The 20,076-nt window shown below is 42.0% G+C and overlaps 1 protein-coding gene across 4 annotated transcripts; it reads left to right on the top strand.

The window, feature by feature from the left end:
* Positions 1-970: 970 nt before the first annotated feature.
* Positions 971-13,290, top strand: RNASEH1 (ribonuclease H1). Of its 4 annotated transcripts, none has more exons than XM_061622851.1 (10): positions 971-1,219; positions 2,725-2,802; positions 3,292-3,413; positions 4,217-4,285; positions 5,242-5,436; positions 5,873-5,972; positions 9,393-9,447; positions 9,933-10,017; positions 11,445-11,569; positions 12,791-13,290. In XM_061622851.1, the coding sequence occupies exons 2-10, from the start codon at positions 2,753-2,755 to the stop codon at positions 12,875-12,877; spliced, it is 888 nt and encodes a 295-aa protein (XP_061478835.1). In that variant the 5' UTR covers positions 971-1,219; positions 2,725-2,752; the 3' UTR covers positions 12,878-13,290. The 4 variants fall into 4 exon arrangements, with proteins under 4 accessions (XP_061478835.1, XP_061478834.1, XP_061478836.1 ...); XM_061622850.1 differs by lacking the exon at positions 971-1,219 and adding an exon at positions 2,515-2,649; XM_061622852.1 differs by lacking the exons at positions 971-1,219; positions 12,791-13,290 and adding an exon at positions 12,496-12,745 and having other exon boundaries at positions 2,520-2,802.
* Positions 13,291-20,076: the final 6,786 nt, after the last annotated feature.

Genomic DNA, 20,076 nt, shown 5'->3' on the forward strand with positions numbered 1-20,076 from the left:
CCTTCCCATCCATCCACTCACGGATTCCAGGCACTTGGACAAGGTCTCCACAGCCAACTCTGGTGAAGATTTAAATGAGAGATAGAGCTGAGTGTCATCCGCATATTGGTGACACTGCAGCCCAAATCTCCTAATGATTGTCCTCAGCGGCTTCATATAAATGTTAAATAGCATGGGAGAGAGGATAGAGCCCTGTGGCACACCACAATTGAGAGGCCAAGGGTCTGAAACCTCCTCCCCCAATGCTACCTGTTGGTACCTATCAGAGAGAAAGGAACGGAACCACTGTAATACAGTGCCTCCAATTCCCAATCCCTCCAGGCAATGTAAAAGGATACTGTGGTCGACAGTATCAAAAGCCGCTGAGAGATCCAGGAGGACAAGAAAGGTGAATTCTCCCCTATCTAATGCCCTCCTCATATCATCTACCGAAGCGACCAAGGCTGTTTCAGTTCCGTGACCAGTCCTGAAACCCGATTGGTATGGATCCAAGTAATCCGTTTCATCCAAGTGTGTCGACAACTGGTTGGCCACCACTCGCTCAATGACCTTGCCCAAGAATGGTAGGTTCGAAATCCTATACATGTCTATTGAGAAGCAAGTAAGCCCCATTTAGTTCGATGGGACATACTCCCAGGTAAGTGTGTATTGATCATAAAAACTGCGTCCTCAAATGCAGATTTAAAATTATTGCTGTAGGCCTCAAAAACTGGTAGGCTAAGGCTGCAATCCAGTTCACATTTACCAGGAAGTAAGTCCCATTGAACCCACTGGAGCTTACTTCTGAGTAGACACGTATTGCATTGCAGTGTAAGGCAGGATGTTTGGTGGGTTGGAAAATGCAATTTTGCTATTCATTGTAACATGTTCTTTTTAAATCTGCGTTGAAGGTATAGAAGTAATGCTTGATTGAACTCAGGGGATCTATTTCATTTGGGAAAATATATGTTCTGTGTTCAAGAGGTGCTTTTTTTCTCCCACCATTTGCTGATCAAGAGTGAGAAAGAACCATTGATTCGGAGAGGGTTAATGTGCTAAAGGTCCTCGAATTCTACTCACTCCTTGCTGTTTTAAAGACATTGTTGCTGGTAGCCACCCCATCCTTTTTTTCCTGCCTGTAGTTCTTCCCAATTTCCCCTAGGCAGGGAAAGAAGGCCAGACTGTTACGTTTCTGTTCAGTGGAAAGTAGGTGCCCAGCCTAATCTCTGAAACAAAGCAGGTGAGTATATGGATAGGGGAATAAATTGAAAATGATGGAATAAGGTTTGAATTTGAACTATTTGTGGTGTAGAGACTGAAATGTCTATAAATGTTTGTTTGGAAAATTTTTCTATCAAGCAAGATTGTAGACTTATTCTACTTTCGCAGTATAGTGGACTATTCCACTTGGAGATGGGCTTTTCCATAATAAATTTGTTAACCTTTAATGTTATATTCCTCAGGATTATTGTTATTTAGATCTCTTTATCTTTCACTATAAAGTCCCAGGGCGAGATACAACAGTTTAAAATACAATATTGGCAGCAGGTTAAAACAAATTATATAAACCATCTTACCAGGAGTAAGCCCCATTAAACTTTAGAAGATTTATTTGTGGGCATAGAATAGAATTTCTGTTAAGCGACATCTCTGATCCATCTCTGTTAAGCCCCCCCCTTTTTTTTAAATAAAGAAAAAGTGGGATTTAGAAACTACTAAGTTATGGTTTAAAATATTTGCCGAAACAAGATTGCGGGTCTACATGCCTTTCCACCTTTTAAAAATTTATTCCGCGCCTGTTCTTGTGTGCGTATCCCGAGAACCATAAAAGATCTTCCTTGCCCTGTTCAGCAGCACTTGTATTCAAGAGTGTGTGTGCTGGGGTGAAGTAAGAAAATGCGCAGACCAACCCGTATGCGTGTTGAATTATTGGAAATAAGCCCTACTGGGTTCTGTAGAGATTACTCCCGAGTAAGCGTGTTCCTAGTGACCGGCTCGAGATGGTGTAAGAAATAAAGCTTCGCCTGAGTGTGCTCCATTGAACTCGTATGGGGCTTATTTCTGAGTAGACATGTACAGGCTTACACTGCACATGATATACCTGTTGATCACACAAACTGAGCGATACTTTTTTAAACGAAGAATTCATTGTGTTTTGTCCCTTTATTAACGCGCACCCAAAGAATGGCGCAATGAATTAACTCGGTGCTTTTCATTTTCCCGCCTTTGGTGTAAGCGCGATGGGGGAGATGCGCACATGCGCATTAGTGAGGCTCGCTATATTCTCCTTTGCCAGGGGCGGGGTGGATGGAGACAGGGGAGGTAAACGCGCTTGCGGGGGGAAAAATTCGTCTCTGTGTCTTAACTTTCTCAGTTGAGACCATAGAGCTAGGAGAATAAAGAAGACAAGCACCGCCATCACTTCCGGTTTCAATCCCTCCATCCTCCATATGAGGGGCGGGGTGGTTGTCTGCGGTGTGTTGCCTCCTTATAGTTCAACTGAGAACGGGAAGTGCTTGTTATGTTTTGAGTGACCCGCTACGCCCTTAACCCCGGCCGTGCGTGCGCGCGTCTGTGCAGTGTTTCCATAGGCGGCTCCCGAGAGTTTTGTTGACCGGAAGAGCAGAGGAAGATGGGCGGTTATCATCGCCGAGGGGAGGAGGAGGGCTGGTAATGAAGGTTGGGGTTGCCAGTGATGTTGCGTCGGATCCTGGCCTTATTTATTCATCCTTGTTTTCTCCCCAGCAATAGTAGCGGCGGCAAGAGCAGCAACATGTTCTATGCGGTGCGGAAGGGCAGGAGGACCGGAGTCTATCGAACCTGGTAAGCAGCCACACGGGAAGTGTAACGCAGAGTAGCCAATCAACCTTCCTTACCCACAAAACAAACAAACCCCCTTCATATTTCTTTTAAGTATGTAATCCGTATTCCCTGGAAAGCATGTCCCATTTATGTACTTTTTAATTACATTCCTATCTCCCCTTTCCATACCAAAGAGCTCAAGGCAGCGAACATTTTCTCTCCTCCCGCTCTCTTTTTTAAATAAAATTCTCCTACAAGCCCTGTAGGTTAGACTGGAGGGATGGAGACTAGCTCGAGGTGAGCTTCAGGGCTGCGACTCCAGGCCCAAAGTGACTTGAAATGCCCACACCACCCTTCTTAGGGAAGTGGAGAAGTCCTGTGTTTGGCTTGTAGCCTGTACTTCATTAGCTATTGGGTTTAGCTTGGTCTCCTCAGATATCCTCAAGTGAAAAATGAGGGTGTTGGAGAATAAACAACATGGTTTTTGTTTTTCACATAATATTTTCATAGGGATGAATGTAGAGAACAAGTTAACAAATATAAATATGCCAGTTTCAAGAAGTTTGCAACAGAGGAAGATGCCTGGGACTTTATAAATGGTGGACTATCAGAAACATCCTGTTGTTCAACTGGTAAGTACACCATAGCAAACTACTGCATGGCAGAAAATTTTGAGTATTCTGTTAGTTAACATGGGTGTACTAAATGCTTTCCATAAAAAGTATGATAGAGTTCTTGTCAAAGGAAACCCAAATAGAAATATAACTAGTTGGCCATATCTCCAGATGGTATAGGCTGAGTTCTAAGTTTTGCTGTGTAACCTATGTAGGCTGGTTGGTACTCTGACGATCTTGAAACTAAATTGGTTTTAAGTGAAAATGACAGACTAACTAGTAAGTAAAAGTGAGAAGTTAAAGCTAAATTGTGGACCTCTTGCATATCTGACTTTGATATAGATAAGAGGCAGGGAAACTATGGCCTTCAGATGATGTTGGACTACAACTTCCATCATCCCCGACTATTGACTGTGCTGACTGTGGCTGATGGAGCCTATCAACATTTGGAGGGCCACAGGTTTCCCACCGCTGCTGTAGAAATGTGTTCTGAAAGATCTTGGTTTAAAAAATCCTCCCTTTGCTTTATGAGACTATGCAAAACTCTAAGATATTACTCAATTGACTTGAAAATGTTTACATTCACATGTACTTGTTCTGAGAAATAAGCACTGCATTCCGTTTCACACTTCCTTGGGAATGGATGCAGCTGAACTCAGTGGGACTTACTTCTGAGGAAACTTGGGCTCAAGCTACACTTTTGATAAACCTGCATTTGTAAGTGTTTTGGGTCTGGTCTGTCACTTTTGTGCACAGTTCATTTAGCACAGAATGCTCTTGTCCTGAGATTGTATTCATACAATATGTTCCCTTTATACTAGGCACGTCGGTGGGAGATGCAAGACATGCAGATGAATCCTCACCTAATGACCCAGCGGTTGTTACTGAAGGTGCTCTCCATACTTGTGTTCAACACTTGCATAATGCATGAGGCTACATCCCATGCTTTAAATCTAGAGCTTTTATAGCATGCTTTGTATTTCTAAACTGCATCCTGACAGTCTCTCATTCTTGTTCAGTATGGTATTTGCCAGAAAGAGGTATTCACCACTGAATCGCTCTCATCAAGAGTATTTGTCTAGCCCTCCAAATATCTTTTAGTGGCTGAATGTCATGGGCAGGGTGTTTGGAGACAAAGTTGGGAATGTAAAAAGAAGCAAATGCTTCAGGTAGCTCAGGAGTAAATGCTAGTTCATGAAAATAATTCTCAAATTTCTTGGTATGCTGTATATAAAAACTTAACCATATGTATAAAAATGGAAGTGTTATAGTAAACGTTATACTTTGGAATTTTATTACTGTTTTGCCCTCTTAGTGTTTTCTAAATGTGCCTTAAACACCATTCAAGGGTTCTGGGTAACAGGGAAAAACTAATCCTGATAGCAGACAATGCAAATCTACACAATCCGCTTGTAGTGTGAACCTGATACATGCAATAATTGTCCTGTCCTAATAGTAATGTGATGGATATAGCTAAGCAGCCCTAGAAATTGCTGGTGGAGATCCATAGACAAATGATAGTAGTGCATAAGAACTGCTAGTATTTTGTGTGGATCTGTACTTTTCTACATTTAGTCCCTAAAGGCAGGCTTCTACAAATCAGCAGTTGGTCACTTTTGTAGTGTATTTTCCTTTGTATCTTGTGTGTGCATGTCTGAAATAATACTAATTAATATCTTATTTTTTGCTAGTTTTTAAGGTTATATTCTGCAGTTCTGCCCACAATTAACACATGAGTAAATTCCACTGACTTCAGAGGGACTTCAGTCATGTGATTGTGGGGAGTCTATAAGGTTCTTGAACAAGAATATTACATTTCCAATATGATAGTTGTTTCCTTCCTAAGGTATCAATAACGTGGCTGATGAAATAACCAGAAATCATAGTTACTTGGGTAACAAGGCAATATCATGGTCGGATTATAGTTCTTACAAGAGACCGTATGAAGAGCCTCCAGAAGACCAACATGGCAGAAAGCATGTAAAATATACTGAGGTGCCTTACACACCTTCAGAAAACAAAGATAAATTCTCCTATATGGGTAAGTGTCGTTATTACTGCAGGTGGTTTAAACAATGCTGCAGTATAAGACAGTCATTTGTTCAGTGAAGTGACTGATATTTTTCCTTATAGCAGTCAGAGTCAAAGACAGATGAGAGATCAACAAATCTGGCGTACAGCTCTTTTTGATGGCCGCAAATGTACTTCTGAATAAGATAATTCAACACAAAATGCTGGTCAGCTGTGCTATGTCCCCTTATGAAAGCCAGTCTGCGTTGGGGGCAGGACATGGTTCTCTTTGACCCATTATTCCAACTTATCTAAAGATGGCCTGCATATATTTTTGAGGGAATATCAGGGAGACTTAATTGGGCAATAGTCATGGGGTCATCACAGTCATCTTTCTTAAAGGCTTGAACTAAAATACTCAATGTCTGGCCAGGTGACAATATTAATTCTCACATTTGCATTTGTAGGAGATTATGCAGTTGTTTATACTGATGGGTGTTGCTCAAGTAATGGGCGTAATAATGCACGTGCTGGAACAGGTGTCTATTGGGGACCTAATCATCCTTTGTAAGTAGGAAACAGGTAGTTCAATAACTTGCTATAAAACACATTCCTCTTGTTGGCTGGCATTCAGTTTTCCGGACACTGGGTATTCTCCTATCCTTCTACTAAGGGTGGGCAAGGAGCCACTGCCCACTTCTTCAGACCCAGTCTTTCTGCTGTCTCTAGTGAAGGGTTGCAAGTTCCTGACCCCTTCTACTTGGCCAGTGGCATATGATCTGGGCAAAGTTTCATTTGTTTGCCAGCTAGACTGTAGGAGGAAGAAAATGTGTGAATGGAATCTGTGCTCTGACTTCCTCCTGCTTTCCTAAGCACACAAGGGGAGCCTGAACCAGCCTCATGGTGATGTAATTACCAAGTGATCAATCAGTCAATCTTTATTTACGATCAACTACTAATACACACTATTGAATCCACATGTGTTAAACAAATATGCATGTTAAAAAAGACTGGCTAGAATACAAAAATTATGAAAATACAAATTATTTTGCGTAAATATAATCAACCAATCATAACTGGTCTGGTCAAAGTAGGCTATCTAGTCCTTGGTCATATTTGAGGGGAATTGCCTGCTTAAAATAAATAAGGGATAAAAATAAATAATAAAATGCATAGAGCAGAGGAAAGTCATGGCTAACAAAAAACCATGTCCCACCCTTCCCCAGGGGCCTTTCTCCAGATCATTCACAATCAAGGGCACCAGTGATTCTCGCTTATGACCCTGGCAGCTTTGGATGCACCAGAAGCCCATAAAAACTTCCATATGCTTCTAAGGGAAAGGAAGGATCTGGGAATCAGCTGGCTTCCTCTCCCCAAGTAACCCAATAAGAAGTCTGCCTAACTAAGGCTGCAATCCGTTACACACTTACCTGGGAGTAAGTCCCACTGAAGCCAGTGGAACTTACTTCTGAGTAGGCATGTATTGGATTGCAGCCTAAGTTTGCTGGACAACACTGCTGTCAGGCTTACGCCCCAACAAGAACTAGGCAAGGACATCTCTTTCTTACCATAAAGAAAACTGGAGGGTGGGCCACCTGCTTACCTGAGGCAGGCTGATATTGAACATAGAAAAGAGTTGGCATGTTGATTTATGCTTCTTTATTCAAAAGCAAGATTGCCCTCCATTCTTAAGAACAGTAATACCAGGCTAGTTCCTAACATGTCCATGATCTGCACATCCAGTCATGTCAGCTCACCGTGAGTTTATTCACCTCACTTATGCAGCCCCCAGCACAGTTGACATTGTGATCATCCCTTTGGATTTGTTACCTTACCCGGAACTTTCATTAAGGTCCTGGTGATAGCAATTGTTGACTTCAGACTTAGGGTGGGTGGGGCCTAGTCATTGTAGTCTGTATAACTTTCTGATTGGGACTTGTACATCAGAGGAGGCTGAAGGCCACACAACTAACACTGGTCTCTATAAATTCATGCATAGTCAGTTGAAACGAAACTTGCCACAGCTGAGAATGGCAATAGGTGCCACTTGGGCCACAGTGTTGTATCTGAAGAGATCAACGAACTGCAGAGTGCCATTCAGCAAGTATATAGTGGCCAGATCTGCTAGCTTGTCCTCTTTGCTTAGCTTCAAGAGACATTGGTCTGTTTGTATGAAATCTAGTGCAGTGGGGCAGTCACCAGCTTCTATGACTTGCCATTTGGCTGTAGCAGAGGCTGATCTTGGCCAGTGGAGACTGTGCCATCTGAGTGTCACAACAACCCATATTCTCTCTGGCTTGGCTGGTGAGATGATGTGAGAGCATATCAGGAGTTGTAGATTCTTTACTAGGTCATTCTTGGCATCAGTATCCTGGACTGAGGGTGAACTGCCTATTTTCACACCAAAGTTGGAGTTGTTCATGTTATGGGCAGTATTCAACTAAAATGTTGCGCTAGCACAATGGAACTATCTGCCCCCTCTTCCCCCCACATGTGCCCCGTGCTGTATTCAAATCTACTCCAGAAGGTTGAAGAAACCCCCAGAATAGATTTAGGGGGTACATAGAGGGAGAAGGGGGGAAATTGTTTCATTGCAGGAGGAGAAATCCTTGCACTGAGAGAACAGTCTGCTTAGTGCTACATTGAATACAACCTTATGTGTCAGGTGAACAGTACAGCTGCAATGTCACACATGAATAAGCAGGAGGGAGTCCAGAAACACAGCTATTTCAGCCTCTTTCAAGCAGGCAGGGTTAACTTTGCATGAAGCAAGCTGCGCCTCTGTTCTAGTCTCCTCCGCTCATTTGAGTGGGTATCACAAAACGGAAATCACAGAAGGTGCATCTGCCTAGTTCTCAGCCTTTCCTGTTCAGCCCCCAATGCCACAGCACTCTACCCCATCTCATTCAGCAGGCTTCCCAGACACTTGGAGGTTTTCAATGGGGGTAGGGCTGCTGGGGAGATGAGGTAAATCACCTTCCTCCGGCATTTCTTTGGATCCAATCTGAACAATTCAAGAATAAACCAACATGGCAACTCACTAAATTCAGAAATCCATGGGCTGAAGGAGGAGTAACAGTGGTTATCTTGTAAGCATGCAGATTTTATCTAGGAGGTCATAGGTGTTTTATGATCCCTATGTTAGCCTGTGAAATGAGCATGAAGGTCTCTGAAAAGAGAAAACAGGGCAGGAATGTTTTAATGAGTAAAATGTCTTGCTTTTAGCATAAAAATTGAAAATGGTAAACTGAAAATTTTGTGTGGGATTCTAGACATTTAGTACCCAGGAACCCTTACTTCTATCACAATTCTAATTCAGCCATGTTAATAAAAGTTTAAAAAACATTCTTACTGATGACTAAATACTTGGTTCAATGGCTTCACCTAAAGAACATCCTAGGGAGCTGCCTTCTGCAGAGTCAAAATATTGCCCCATGTAGCTCAGTATTGTCTGCCCTGACTGGCAGTGGCTTTCCATAATTTTAGAGAGGTCTCTTCCACTACTACTTGGAGATGCTGAGGTTTGAATCTGGGACCTGCAGGCAAAGCAGATTAAGGAATGCCCTTTAAAGAACTCTGGGACAGAAAGCTTAAAACAAATGTTATTGTATTTTTAAAATGCAGGCTTTAAATGCACTGAAGTCTGTCAGGATGTTGCATGTTAACCTTGATACACATTAAAATGTGCAGTTTTCTTTTAGCAGGGTGCACAAATATGGATTACAACAACCTTTAAGTGTGCTCAAATCACAATATCCATATCAAGTGGATACTGATGTAATTTTCTCTCTGGGGCTGAGTTCAGTTTTTTTACACTGCAGACACAGTTTAGTATTTAGGTTGCAATACGAACTCTGCTTACAGGGAGTAAGCCCCATTGAATTCTGTAGGATTAACTCTTGTGTAGACATGGTTAGGATTGCACTGTAGGGCTAATTTTTACAAAATGGTATTTCCTATTACTTGAATTTTGTATTCCTTGTACAGAAATAGTAGCGAAAGACTTCCTGGACGGCAGACTAATCAAAGGGCTGAAATACATGTAAGTTAAAATATAAACATAAAAGTGAATATTAAGTTTTCAAGAGTAAGAGCGTCATAATTTCGGTGGGAATATGCTCCTGCCCTTGTTCATCTTTTGAGTAATTGAATAGTGTACAAAATACATACAGTTTATTTACTAGCATAATAGAAAAAGGAATATTTCAAATGAAAACTTTTTTTAAATTTGGAAAAATCAAAAGAACCATTTAAAGTTCATTTTTTAAATCTGTAGCAAGAAAATGTATAATTTATAGACTTGTTGCACAAAATGATGAAGCCATAACAGAAATTCCTAAAACAACATAGTAAATAAATGGTCGAGTTTTTTTTAACATCTTTAGCGTAACTTGCATGAACCTCTGGCCGAACAGTGTCCTGTGCTAGTACTGAATTACATAGCTTTTCCATTACAATGTTAAAACTAAAATAAATATTGATTAACTTCCTTTCTCCTGAGGTATGTATTCCAAATGTTTTCTTTAGGCAGCTTGCAAAGCAATAGAGCAAGCAAGGAGTCAAAATATCAAGAAACTGGTAATCTATACTGACAGCAAATTCACCATTAAGGGTAAGCAATGGGGTGTTGGGAAGTAGTAATATGGTGGGAAACATGTGAAATAGCCTTCCTAAAGGATGGTAGGTTGTACAGGGCACCGGACTTGTATTCTGATTTCTTACCAGACATTTCCAACATCTTAAAAATGCTTTTCAGAGTGTGACATTTTCCTGAGTGTCTGAAATAGGCTTCTTTTTGTACTTAAAAAAGAAAAGAAAAATTATCTGCCTAGAAAGTAAGGGGTTACACTTGATCTAATGGATCAGGTGGTGGAACTGATGGGGAGGACTGCAGTGTACTGTCGTTGGCTGTGACCAATGTGCACTGCATCATCTCTTGGCTTCTGGGTCATGCCAGTAGGACATGCGTATTTAGACAGAGGTGTTGGTGGTACACACGTGAGAGAGCTACCCTTGATTCCTCTTGCCTGCTGCTGAGGTTGGATCATGCCTCAAATTCTGGTGGTCTGCATTGTTTTTCACAACTTGAACAGACCCATGGCAATCCATGTTAGACATTTTAAAGAAACTTGGCCCTCATTGCTACAGAAGAGAAGCTGCAAATGTTCTGACAGATTCTGCTAAAATGCTTATAAGTTGAATTTGTAGGACTACAACAAGAATGCTTTATTGTCAGTGGAAAGTAATACATTAGTTGTTTGGCTGAGATAATGTTGATGTTTGAACGGATCCTTGTAGTAAACAAGCATGAGTGTTTTTCAGTGTTTCTATTTTAATCAAAGCTGGTGGGCTAGGAAGGGTTAGCATTTAAAGCTAACAAATGCTGCTTACCAGGGAATACTCTAGAGAATAGAATTGTGGCCAAGGAGGGGTGTTCTCCAGCTATTGTTTCTCTTCCACCCCACCCCCTCATGCTCAAGCCATAAGACTTGCCAGCCAGCATTGCCTGTTTGGATTTATCCTCTTTAGACTTGCATGCATTCAGTCCCAAACTAGGGGCTGACGCTGCCCATGCTGAAAACCAGCTTGGCAGAGATCCAGATAAGCATGGAAGGTGACTTCCTTCTCAGAAGCAAAGTTTAGAAGTGGGTTTAACTTTATAGTTTTTTATTTTGAGCCAGGACCAAACAAGTGTAGATGTTATCCACTAGCCAGGCTTCATGTGGGTCCCCGTCCACAAAAGACTCATTCAAACTCTCAAGATCAGCCTCTGGTATGGCATGCAAAATAAGGTGTAAGCTGACCCATGTTTAAAATGGTAGATCTAAAGCCACACTGAATATTTATGATTTGTCTGCATAGTGAGTTGCAAATTTATTACAGCAGGGCCTACATAGACACAGCTTAGATTTGCCAAGCTGTTCACCTCTTGGAACAGCATTCGCAGATGTTGTAGAAACTTAGAAAAACATAAGCAGAGTCTTTAAAAAAAAACAAAGTTTACAGTCTTAAAAACAACAATAGCTTTTTCTTATATAGGTATGACAAGCTGGGTTCAAAACTGGAAGGATAATGATTGGAAAACATGCAAAGGAACAGAAGTAATAAACAAAGAGGACTTTGAAAGACTTGCTAAGCTTTCAGAAGGCGTGGATATCCAGTGGGTAAGTAATGTGGTTTGGAATAGCTGACAACAAAAAGCAACTATCTGTATAAATAAAAGAGAGAGTGTGGTGTAGTAGTTAGAGTGTTGGATTAGGACCTGGGAGACCAGGGTTTGAATCCCCACACAGCCATGAAGCTCCCTGGGTGACCTTGGGCCAGTCACTGCCGCTCAGCCTCAGAGGAAGGCAATGGTAAACCCCCTCTGAATACCGCTTACCATGAAAACCCTATTCATAGGGTTGCTGTAAGTCAGAATCAACTTGAAGGCAGTCCATTTCCATTTTCCATATAAATAAAAATGTAACACCTGAATCCATCACACTGCAGTTCGCAGCCCAACAGACAGGTAGTGCTGCGAACTATATCGCAGCAGTGGAGGAGGGAGGAGGCAGTGGGGAGCAGCTCAGGCCAGCTGCAGAGGAACGTTCCTAACAGGCTGGTCTATAAGGGGAAGGGGAAAGCAGGAAGCCCTTAGCCAGCTCTAAAGTGGGGAGTGGGAACCCTTAGCCAGGTTTAAGCCCCCCACACTAGCTTATTAGACTAGCAGTGGGGAATCTCGGGTCTCAATCATGTTACATGAGTTATGTCATGTCATTGACATTGGGGTTGCCCCACCCACAAAGTTGGCCCACATGGAGGGAGCAAAAAAGGTTCTCCACCCTTGGTTTAATGAGTTTGTCAGGGTGGGGGGTTTGGTGAGGTCTAAGAGTGCAGGGATTGGGGTGGGGCTGAAGGTGGAGGTGACGAGCATCATAAGGGGGGCGGAGCCTCTAGCGTACTATAAAAATGAATCCTTAGTATAATTATGATTATGTTTACTAATGGAAATGTGCAAGTGGCTGATACCAGTCCAGGGGAAGGACTGTGTGGTGCTGTTTACCATAAAACTACATGTAATTCTCACACTTGCCTTTTTCCTCCCCAGATTTTTTGACGATGGAAAGGCAGTGTTACTTTCTACCTGCAGGGGAAAATGCTGGTAAAAAGTATTACCGACACCCCATCAATAACAGTAATTTTTGCATGACTATTCCCTAGCTTTTGTGATACAAAGAAAAAAGGGGTAGTGGGCTTTAAAAGTATCCTCTTTGCACTTTGATCTGAAAGCTGCCTCATAAAATGTAGTGGAGGACAGGAAAGGATGGACTATGGTAGGTAGATTATTACAGAATGAAGATTGCTGTGCATTTCTAGTAATTGTTTTGGATTCTTGTTAACAGATGCATATTCCAGGTCATGCTGGCTTTCCTGGAAATGAAGCAGCTGATCGACTAGCAAAAGAAGGAGCTGGAAAGTCCTCGTCTTAGGTAGAAATGTCCATTGAGTTCTGGGGCAGTTGTGAGAGTAACATCTCTGATTAACAGGCTTAAGGTTGTTGCTGATTAACATGAGTTTTGTTGAATCGCCACCCAACTGCTTGTTGTTCGGAAGATTCAGATGTAGATACTTATGCTTATTTTAAAGAGGTATTTTCAAAACAGGTAATTAAACATTTGGCTTAAACAATAAAGAATTCCAATTCTGAAAAGTTAAAAAAAACCAACGTGTTGCCAAAGCATGCCATACATTTCACAATTCTATATTTGAGATGGGTGTTTTTGAGTTTTATAAACTTTGTAAAGCTAGCAAATTCAGAATAAGAAAGAAATACATTTTGCTTGCTGGACAAGTGTGTTTCTTGTTGAGAGTTCTTAAATAAAGTTTTTGTTTTTTAAATTTGCATCTGTGTAAACAAGTACAATAGATAAGGACAATAAAAATATTAAAATTATCAGAACACAACAGGCTTCCCTGTGAGCATACAACAAATACGTATCAGTAATAACCACCCATATACTCTGATCCTCAGGTTAGTCTCAACAAGCTGTTCTAGTTCATACCTTAATCCACACGTTGGGAACCTGTGGTCCTCTAGATGTTGGTGGACTACAGCTCCTATCACTGACCATTGCTGGCTGGGGCTGATGGAATCCAACATCATCTGGAGGGCCACAAGTTCCCTATGTAAATGTACTGCCTTCAACTCAATTCCACCTTACGGCAACCGGTTTTCATAAGGCTGAGAGGCAGTGACTGGCCCAAGGTCACCCAGTGAGCTTCATGGCTGTGTGGGGATTCGAACCCTGGTCTCCCAGGTCATAGTCCAACACCTTAGCCACTACACCACACTGGCTCACAAGTTCCCTGTTGTTGTTATGTGCCTCCAAGTCAACTATGACTTATGGCGACCCTATGAATCTGTGACCTCCAAGAGCATCTGTCATGAACCACCCTGTTCAGATCTTGTAAGACAAGTTCCCTAGCCCTGCCTTTATCAAACATCACAACTGCAGACAGGGCATCATGTTTAAAATACAGTGATTATATATAAAAATTGTTCCCTAGATTTTTTTTAATGTTTACAGTCTCCTTTCTTCCATAGCCTGCATGGTTTCCTATGTGTATATTGTACTTAAAAGTTACAGTATATGCAACATCACACAAAATCTGTGCTGGCAATGATCAGTTACAACAGTCTATTAAGTGGGAACATCCACCCAACCACATCATGAGTGATGTAGAAATTCCACAATAGGTAGGAAATATGCTCCAGAGCCATCTTGCACCATTTTAGAAGTCTTTTGGCTGGCCATCAATTTGCGATCCTGAAATGTGATGGCATCATATGCTATACAAAATATCATTATAGTTCTAAAAACTGAGCTGTTTTCTTGGAAATTCTGGCATGCCTTCTCCTAAACTTATATTTTAACTGATGTACAATGTCATCCTAGCTGAAGAGCATTAGTTATTTTAGCTTGTTATATCACAGATTTGTGTAAGTCTTATGGTTCATTGAGACAATTTTATCAAGATTTGATAGAAAATTAAACAATTTTCTCACATTCCTTGGCAATGTACATTCCAGCTTTTGTGGTGGTATATTATTTTTTAGACCACCCTTCAAAGTGCTCTGTATACAAAGTATACAGTAAAATCAAATTATCTTAAAGTGCAGTGCAGTTACAAAATGTAGCCACATAAAACTCACAATGACCAGGAACCAGCCAACCATCTCTTCAGTGTGCAAACACCAATTACAGCTTTAACAGATGTTGAAAAGACTTCAAAGAAGGGGGCAAATATACCTGTTAAGAAGGAGTGTACCATAACTAAGATGATCTTGTTAGGACTTATTGTAGTTATAAATGAAACTTTAAGTAGGGCCTCCCCAGCAGATAAGATATGGGGTGGCAAGTAATGGGAGAGGCTTTCCTTTCTGCCCCTCCTAGCTATATAGAGCTTTATACACCAAAGTGGGCACTTTAAATTAGGTACTGCAGCAAATAAACAGTACAGTTCTTTCAGGAGTAGTGTGACATAGTCCTACAGGAATTTAGCTACATCAAAGAAGCATAGAGTAAACATTAGGTAAATTTTTTTGTAATGAATGGGAATCTGTTGGCACCCTTTGTTCAAGCAATGGCTTTTGATGCAGTGGAGGCATCTGCTAACACTTGGGTGGGTAACCTTTTTCAGACTGAGGGCAACTTTGTGAGGGCCACAGCTAAGTGGCCAAAGCAACAAATGTTTTTTTACCTTTGTACAGTAGCTAGTTTTAATGCACACACACACCCTTCTATATCCTCCATCCAGGGACCACGAGGCATCAGAGTGCAAATACGCATTCTATCCACACAAAAATACAGAGGAGGGTGTGAAGTAGGGCTGGGGAGGGGTGTTGCCTAGGAAGAGCCCCACTGTCCAGATAGAAAGGCCTGCAGGGCCTCCTGGCCCCCAGCCTGAGATAACCTAGCTTTGTACTAAGGAAAGGGGGAAGGGGATTTTTGTTCCAATCCCCAGTGACCCCTAAAAATGGCTCAAATACCAATCAGAATAGGCTGGAAGGTGGCAAGGGGGTCAGGGTTCAAGGGGGAATGAATAAAAATCTCTGTCTAGAGTTAGCAGACTCCGCTGCTGGATCAAGAGCCCTTCAGTGAGTGCAAGGACACCAATTCCACCACGTGTTGTGACCATCGCTTATTTAGTTGCATGCATCCCCAAAGGAAACAACTCTAATAGTGCAGAGAAATACATCCAAGACTTGAATTTCCCTGCCCAGATGTCCTGCAGTTTGACTTTCACAGTGTCCTGGTTTGCTGACCTCTCGTGGCCAGTCCTCTTCACATTCCCCTTCATCAGAGAGCTTGGTGCTGTTCATCTGTCTCTCCTTGAACGTGCAAGGCAGAAGTCATTTGCCAATCTCCCTAGGAGGTGATTGCTCAGAATACACAGCAGATGTTTTCTTCCATGACTTCTCCCTCCGAGAGCTTCTCCCCTTCTGTTTGAGGTTATTGCTTATTTTACCAAGAGGAGGAGATGTTGCATTGGCATCAAGAAACCTGGGAGCATGAGAAATACTACAATTAGCAGAATACTTCTGTCGGCTAATTCTGGCCTATTTACAGGAATTATTTTCTTTGGCCGATTTGGCAGGGGAAAGTACAGTTTTCCCCTCTTCCTAGTACACTTGAGTTTCTTAACTTATGAAAGGAGGAGAGGGGGTGGATGGGTACAATATTGGCCTCTGTAATTCCTGCACTTCAGCTAATTTTACATAGGTTTAAGGAGTGGTATTGTAGAAAGTCTTAACAATTGGCTAGTAATCCTTAATTTGAAAATTAGCCAGAACATTATGGTACCAGGTAGGTTAGGCTTGCGTGATGGAAAAATGAGCAGAAAGGGATACCATTCCAGTTTGAGACACCATGCCACTAAGCCATCTGAGACTGGAGCAGGCAAGTTTTCCTGCTTGTTTTAGTATAGCAGTCTGCCTTCTGCAGCTCCTCTCCCCTAGCTTTTCTTCCTTTGCTGAAGGAGAGTTCCTCTACAGCCCCCCCTTATACTTTTTTCAAGTTACTTCAATCCAATTGCCATTCTCCTGTCCCTCTTCCACTTTAAAAAAACTTAGATTTGCTCCAAGGAGAGGCAAACAATACTGCTCCTGTTCAGATGGAACCATAACCAGGTGAGACCTTTTATGGCGTCAACACCCTTTCCAGCTACACCATTGCTTGAATGTTTTTTGTTTTAATGTGCTTAATTCTTAAAACCATTATGACTGGCCACATAGAATGTAAGAGAATTCACTAAAAAACCTTGAGGTTTAAGAACATACCTATAGCCCACAGATATTTCACAGTTCAAGCCACTTCCTGTGTACCTTGGAAGAATTTGGTGGCATCTGCCTCTGAGCATATGGTGACTGTGAAAGACCATCCCAAATTTTGTTTGCATTTTGACAAATTTGTAGGACAGTACAATAGCTTAGAGAGGAGGTCAGGTCTCCTGCTCCCCTGGTGCATTCACTATAGCTAGCCAATTTCCCTGCTTTTTAAAGTTTGGTAAAGTGGGCTACAGGTATGTTCTTAAACCACAAGGTTTTTTTGCCTATTAGTGAATTTATCTGCTTTTTAATCCTGGAGGTGAGAAATGGGATCCTGTGCAAGTTTGCTGAGAATGGATTGATCATTTGCATGCTTATTGAGTTCAGTGGGATTTACTCCCCTGCAATCAGAAACTGACCAAAGGGGATGGGGAGGGGGGAGGTAAAGAAGGGCAGAGGGGGGGAGGACAGATTTGATCATTTGCGTGTTTATTGTGTTCAGTGGGATTTACTCCCCTGCAATCATGCTTAGGATGTGTAACTGACCAAGGGGGGAGGGAGGGCTGGAGTGGGCAGGGGAGAAGGAAGAGGGGAGGGGAGGAAGAAGGGAGAGGAGAGGGGAAAGGGAGTTCTGATCATTTTCATGCTTACTGAGTTCAATGGGATTTACTCCTATGCAATCATGGTTAGGATAGGTAAAACTGACCATGGGGGAGGAGCAGGGGGAAGGGGTGGATTGGGGGGGCAAAGGAAGGGGGAGGTGAGGTTTGATCATTTGCATGCTTATAGAGTTCAATGGTATTTACTCCCCTGCAATCGTGCTTAAGTAAAACTGACCATGCTTCCTGTAGAAGTGACTGGGATGGCATTCTCTGCAGCTTGCTTTCATTGTTTATGTCCCATTAGTGGACCATGCCTGGTTTAAGGCTATTTTGCAATCATAGTAGGCAAAGCAAAAGATGGTTTTAAGCTAAAAATGCATCCTGAAATGGAAATGGACTGCTTTCAAGGTGATCCGGATTTATGGCTACCCTATGAATAGGGATTTCATGGTCAGCGGCATTCAGGATCCTACCCAGATAGAAAAAGGATGGCTGCAGTCTATAAGGAATGACCATACAATTGAGATTTACAGCACAAATGCTAGCCGTGTCTATTCAGAATTAAGCCGTATTGAATTCAATGGGATTTACTCCTAGGTAAGTGGGGTTAGAATTGCATGCTTGGTCAAGATCTGAGGCTGCACGTTTCCTACAGTGAACATATCCATTATGTGTATTGAGGGTGGGTGATAAGCTAAACAGTACATCAGGCTTCCCAAATGTCTTGTATTGCATGCTTGATCCTAAAAATATGTGTATAGGTCTTATTTATTTGCATACCGATTATGATTTCTATGCAGTTTACAATGATAAAAGCAGCTATAAAATAGATCCATGTATAATTAAAATACAAAATAAAATACATTTATATGTATGCATTAGTAGAACTAAGGCTGCCCATGGGTTTTATTGCTTTTGTTTTTTCAGAGTAAAGGAAAGTTTTCTCCCAGAGAAATCTGAGGGAAACTCCAGCTTGCCAGCGAAACATTGGGAAAGTCCAGGGACTAATATATGCATATATAAGGCTTCTGGCTTTTGACAGGCTACCTGGGCAGCAGTAGTGGCTAGTGCCTATTTGGAGCTGGTAGGGCAGAAGGCTGGGAGGCCAACAGTAGGTGGAGTCAGAGCCTATGGAAGGCAGGACTAGAGCCAATGACAGGCAGAGCCAATTCTAGTTTTGTCCCCCTCCTGAGTTCTACAGCAACAAAACAGATGCAAGTAAGGAGGAGGAAGCCCCCCTGGATTGGCTGTAATTATGAAGGCAGGTAGGTGGGGGTGGTCTGAGGGCAGATGGGGGTTGTTGGGGCAGTGCCCCATTTGCCCTAATGGACCAGCCTCCTCTGCTGGGAAACATTCACTCTAATCACATACATCTGCATAACAAAGCTATAAAACATTAAGGCTTGGATTATAAGTGTTGCCTTTTGCAAATGGAAGCACTGTTTTCATTCATGGAAGGCTCTTTACCCTGACTTTTGACACCTGAGACGTATGTTTTAGGATTCACCCTGTTTTGTGATTTTAGGTTGTTTTTAATGCTATATTTTAAAATTGTTGTACCCCACCCTGGGACCTTTGGGTGAAGGGTAGGTAGTGACAAAGAAGATAATAATAGATCCCACAGAAGATCCAGCTAGTGGAAGGGGAAGGCGACTTCCACTGGTTTTTCTCTCTAGCCTTCTGCCATGTTCTTGAGGCTCCCCCAGCCTTTGGGAGCAGATTTTCAAGGAGCTGCAGGGGAAGGGGACATTGGTGAAAGTTGCCTCATCCCTTTTTATCAGTGGGAACAAAACCAGAATCTATGCCTATATATCTAATGGCTGCATTTTGCACATAACAAGCCACTATGTGAATGGGCAGCATGCTGGGATATGCAGGCTTTTCATGAAAGCGGGTAAAAAACCAGGGATAGCCTTGTGTGACATCTGCACCTGGGATGTTGGTTTGTTGTTTACAAACAATCTAGGATTAGAAGCCATTTTTAAAACAGGGTTCTTGCTTATGAAACCTGACTTTAGGAGCAACAGCTGAGAATCGCTGGTTTGGATATTATGTGAAGCTATCCATTCCTAGTTTGTGTACTCACACAAAGAGAAGAGCAAAGCAGAAGCAAATGGGCTTTATGCACCAGCCTATTGCTCAGTCACATTGTGGTTTATTAAACCACGGCTCATGGCTTACTGTTATGTGTGAAAGCAACCACTATAGCTATTTAAAAGATAATTGTTACATGGTAGATTTATGTAAGGAATTATGGCAGGTAGGGGTCAGTAATGTAATTAAGGATTTTGTTTGATACTGGTTTTATATTACTATATATAACCTCTTCCATTAAATAAAGAATGTGGAAAACCTTTTAGACGTTGCATTTTAGACGTTGCATCACTGCAGAATGAATACTGTACTTTAACATTAAAGAATGTTGACTATCAGAAGAGCTTATTTGTAACCCAATGCACATTTGTCTGGAGGAACCGCTCCAATGAACTCAGTGAGACTTACTGTGCATAGAGTACATGTGTGTGTGCGCGCGCGTGCGCACCCACCCACCCTCGTATGCTTGCTTCCTCTGTTAGGATAACATACCAAATCAGGTATCTGGTGAGGTAGACTCTAGTCCACAAAAGCTTACGCTCAGGATGGGGAACATGTGGCTTCAGGGCACCACATTGGCTACCCCCTGGCTTATGCCACAATAAATATGTTAGTCATTAAAGTGCCATAAGATTGCTTGTTTTCTCAAAAAACCAACACTTCA

Source organism: Rhineura floridana, chromosome 4 (assembly GCF_030035675.1).
Source record: "Rhineura floridana isolate rRhiFlo1 chromosome 4, rRhiFlo1.hap2, whole genome shotgun sequence".
Classification (NCBI taxonomy): domain Eukaryota; kingdom Metazoa; phylum Chordata; class Lepidosauria; order Squamata; family Rhineuridae; genus Rhineura; species Rhineura floridana.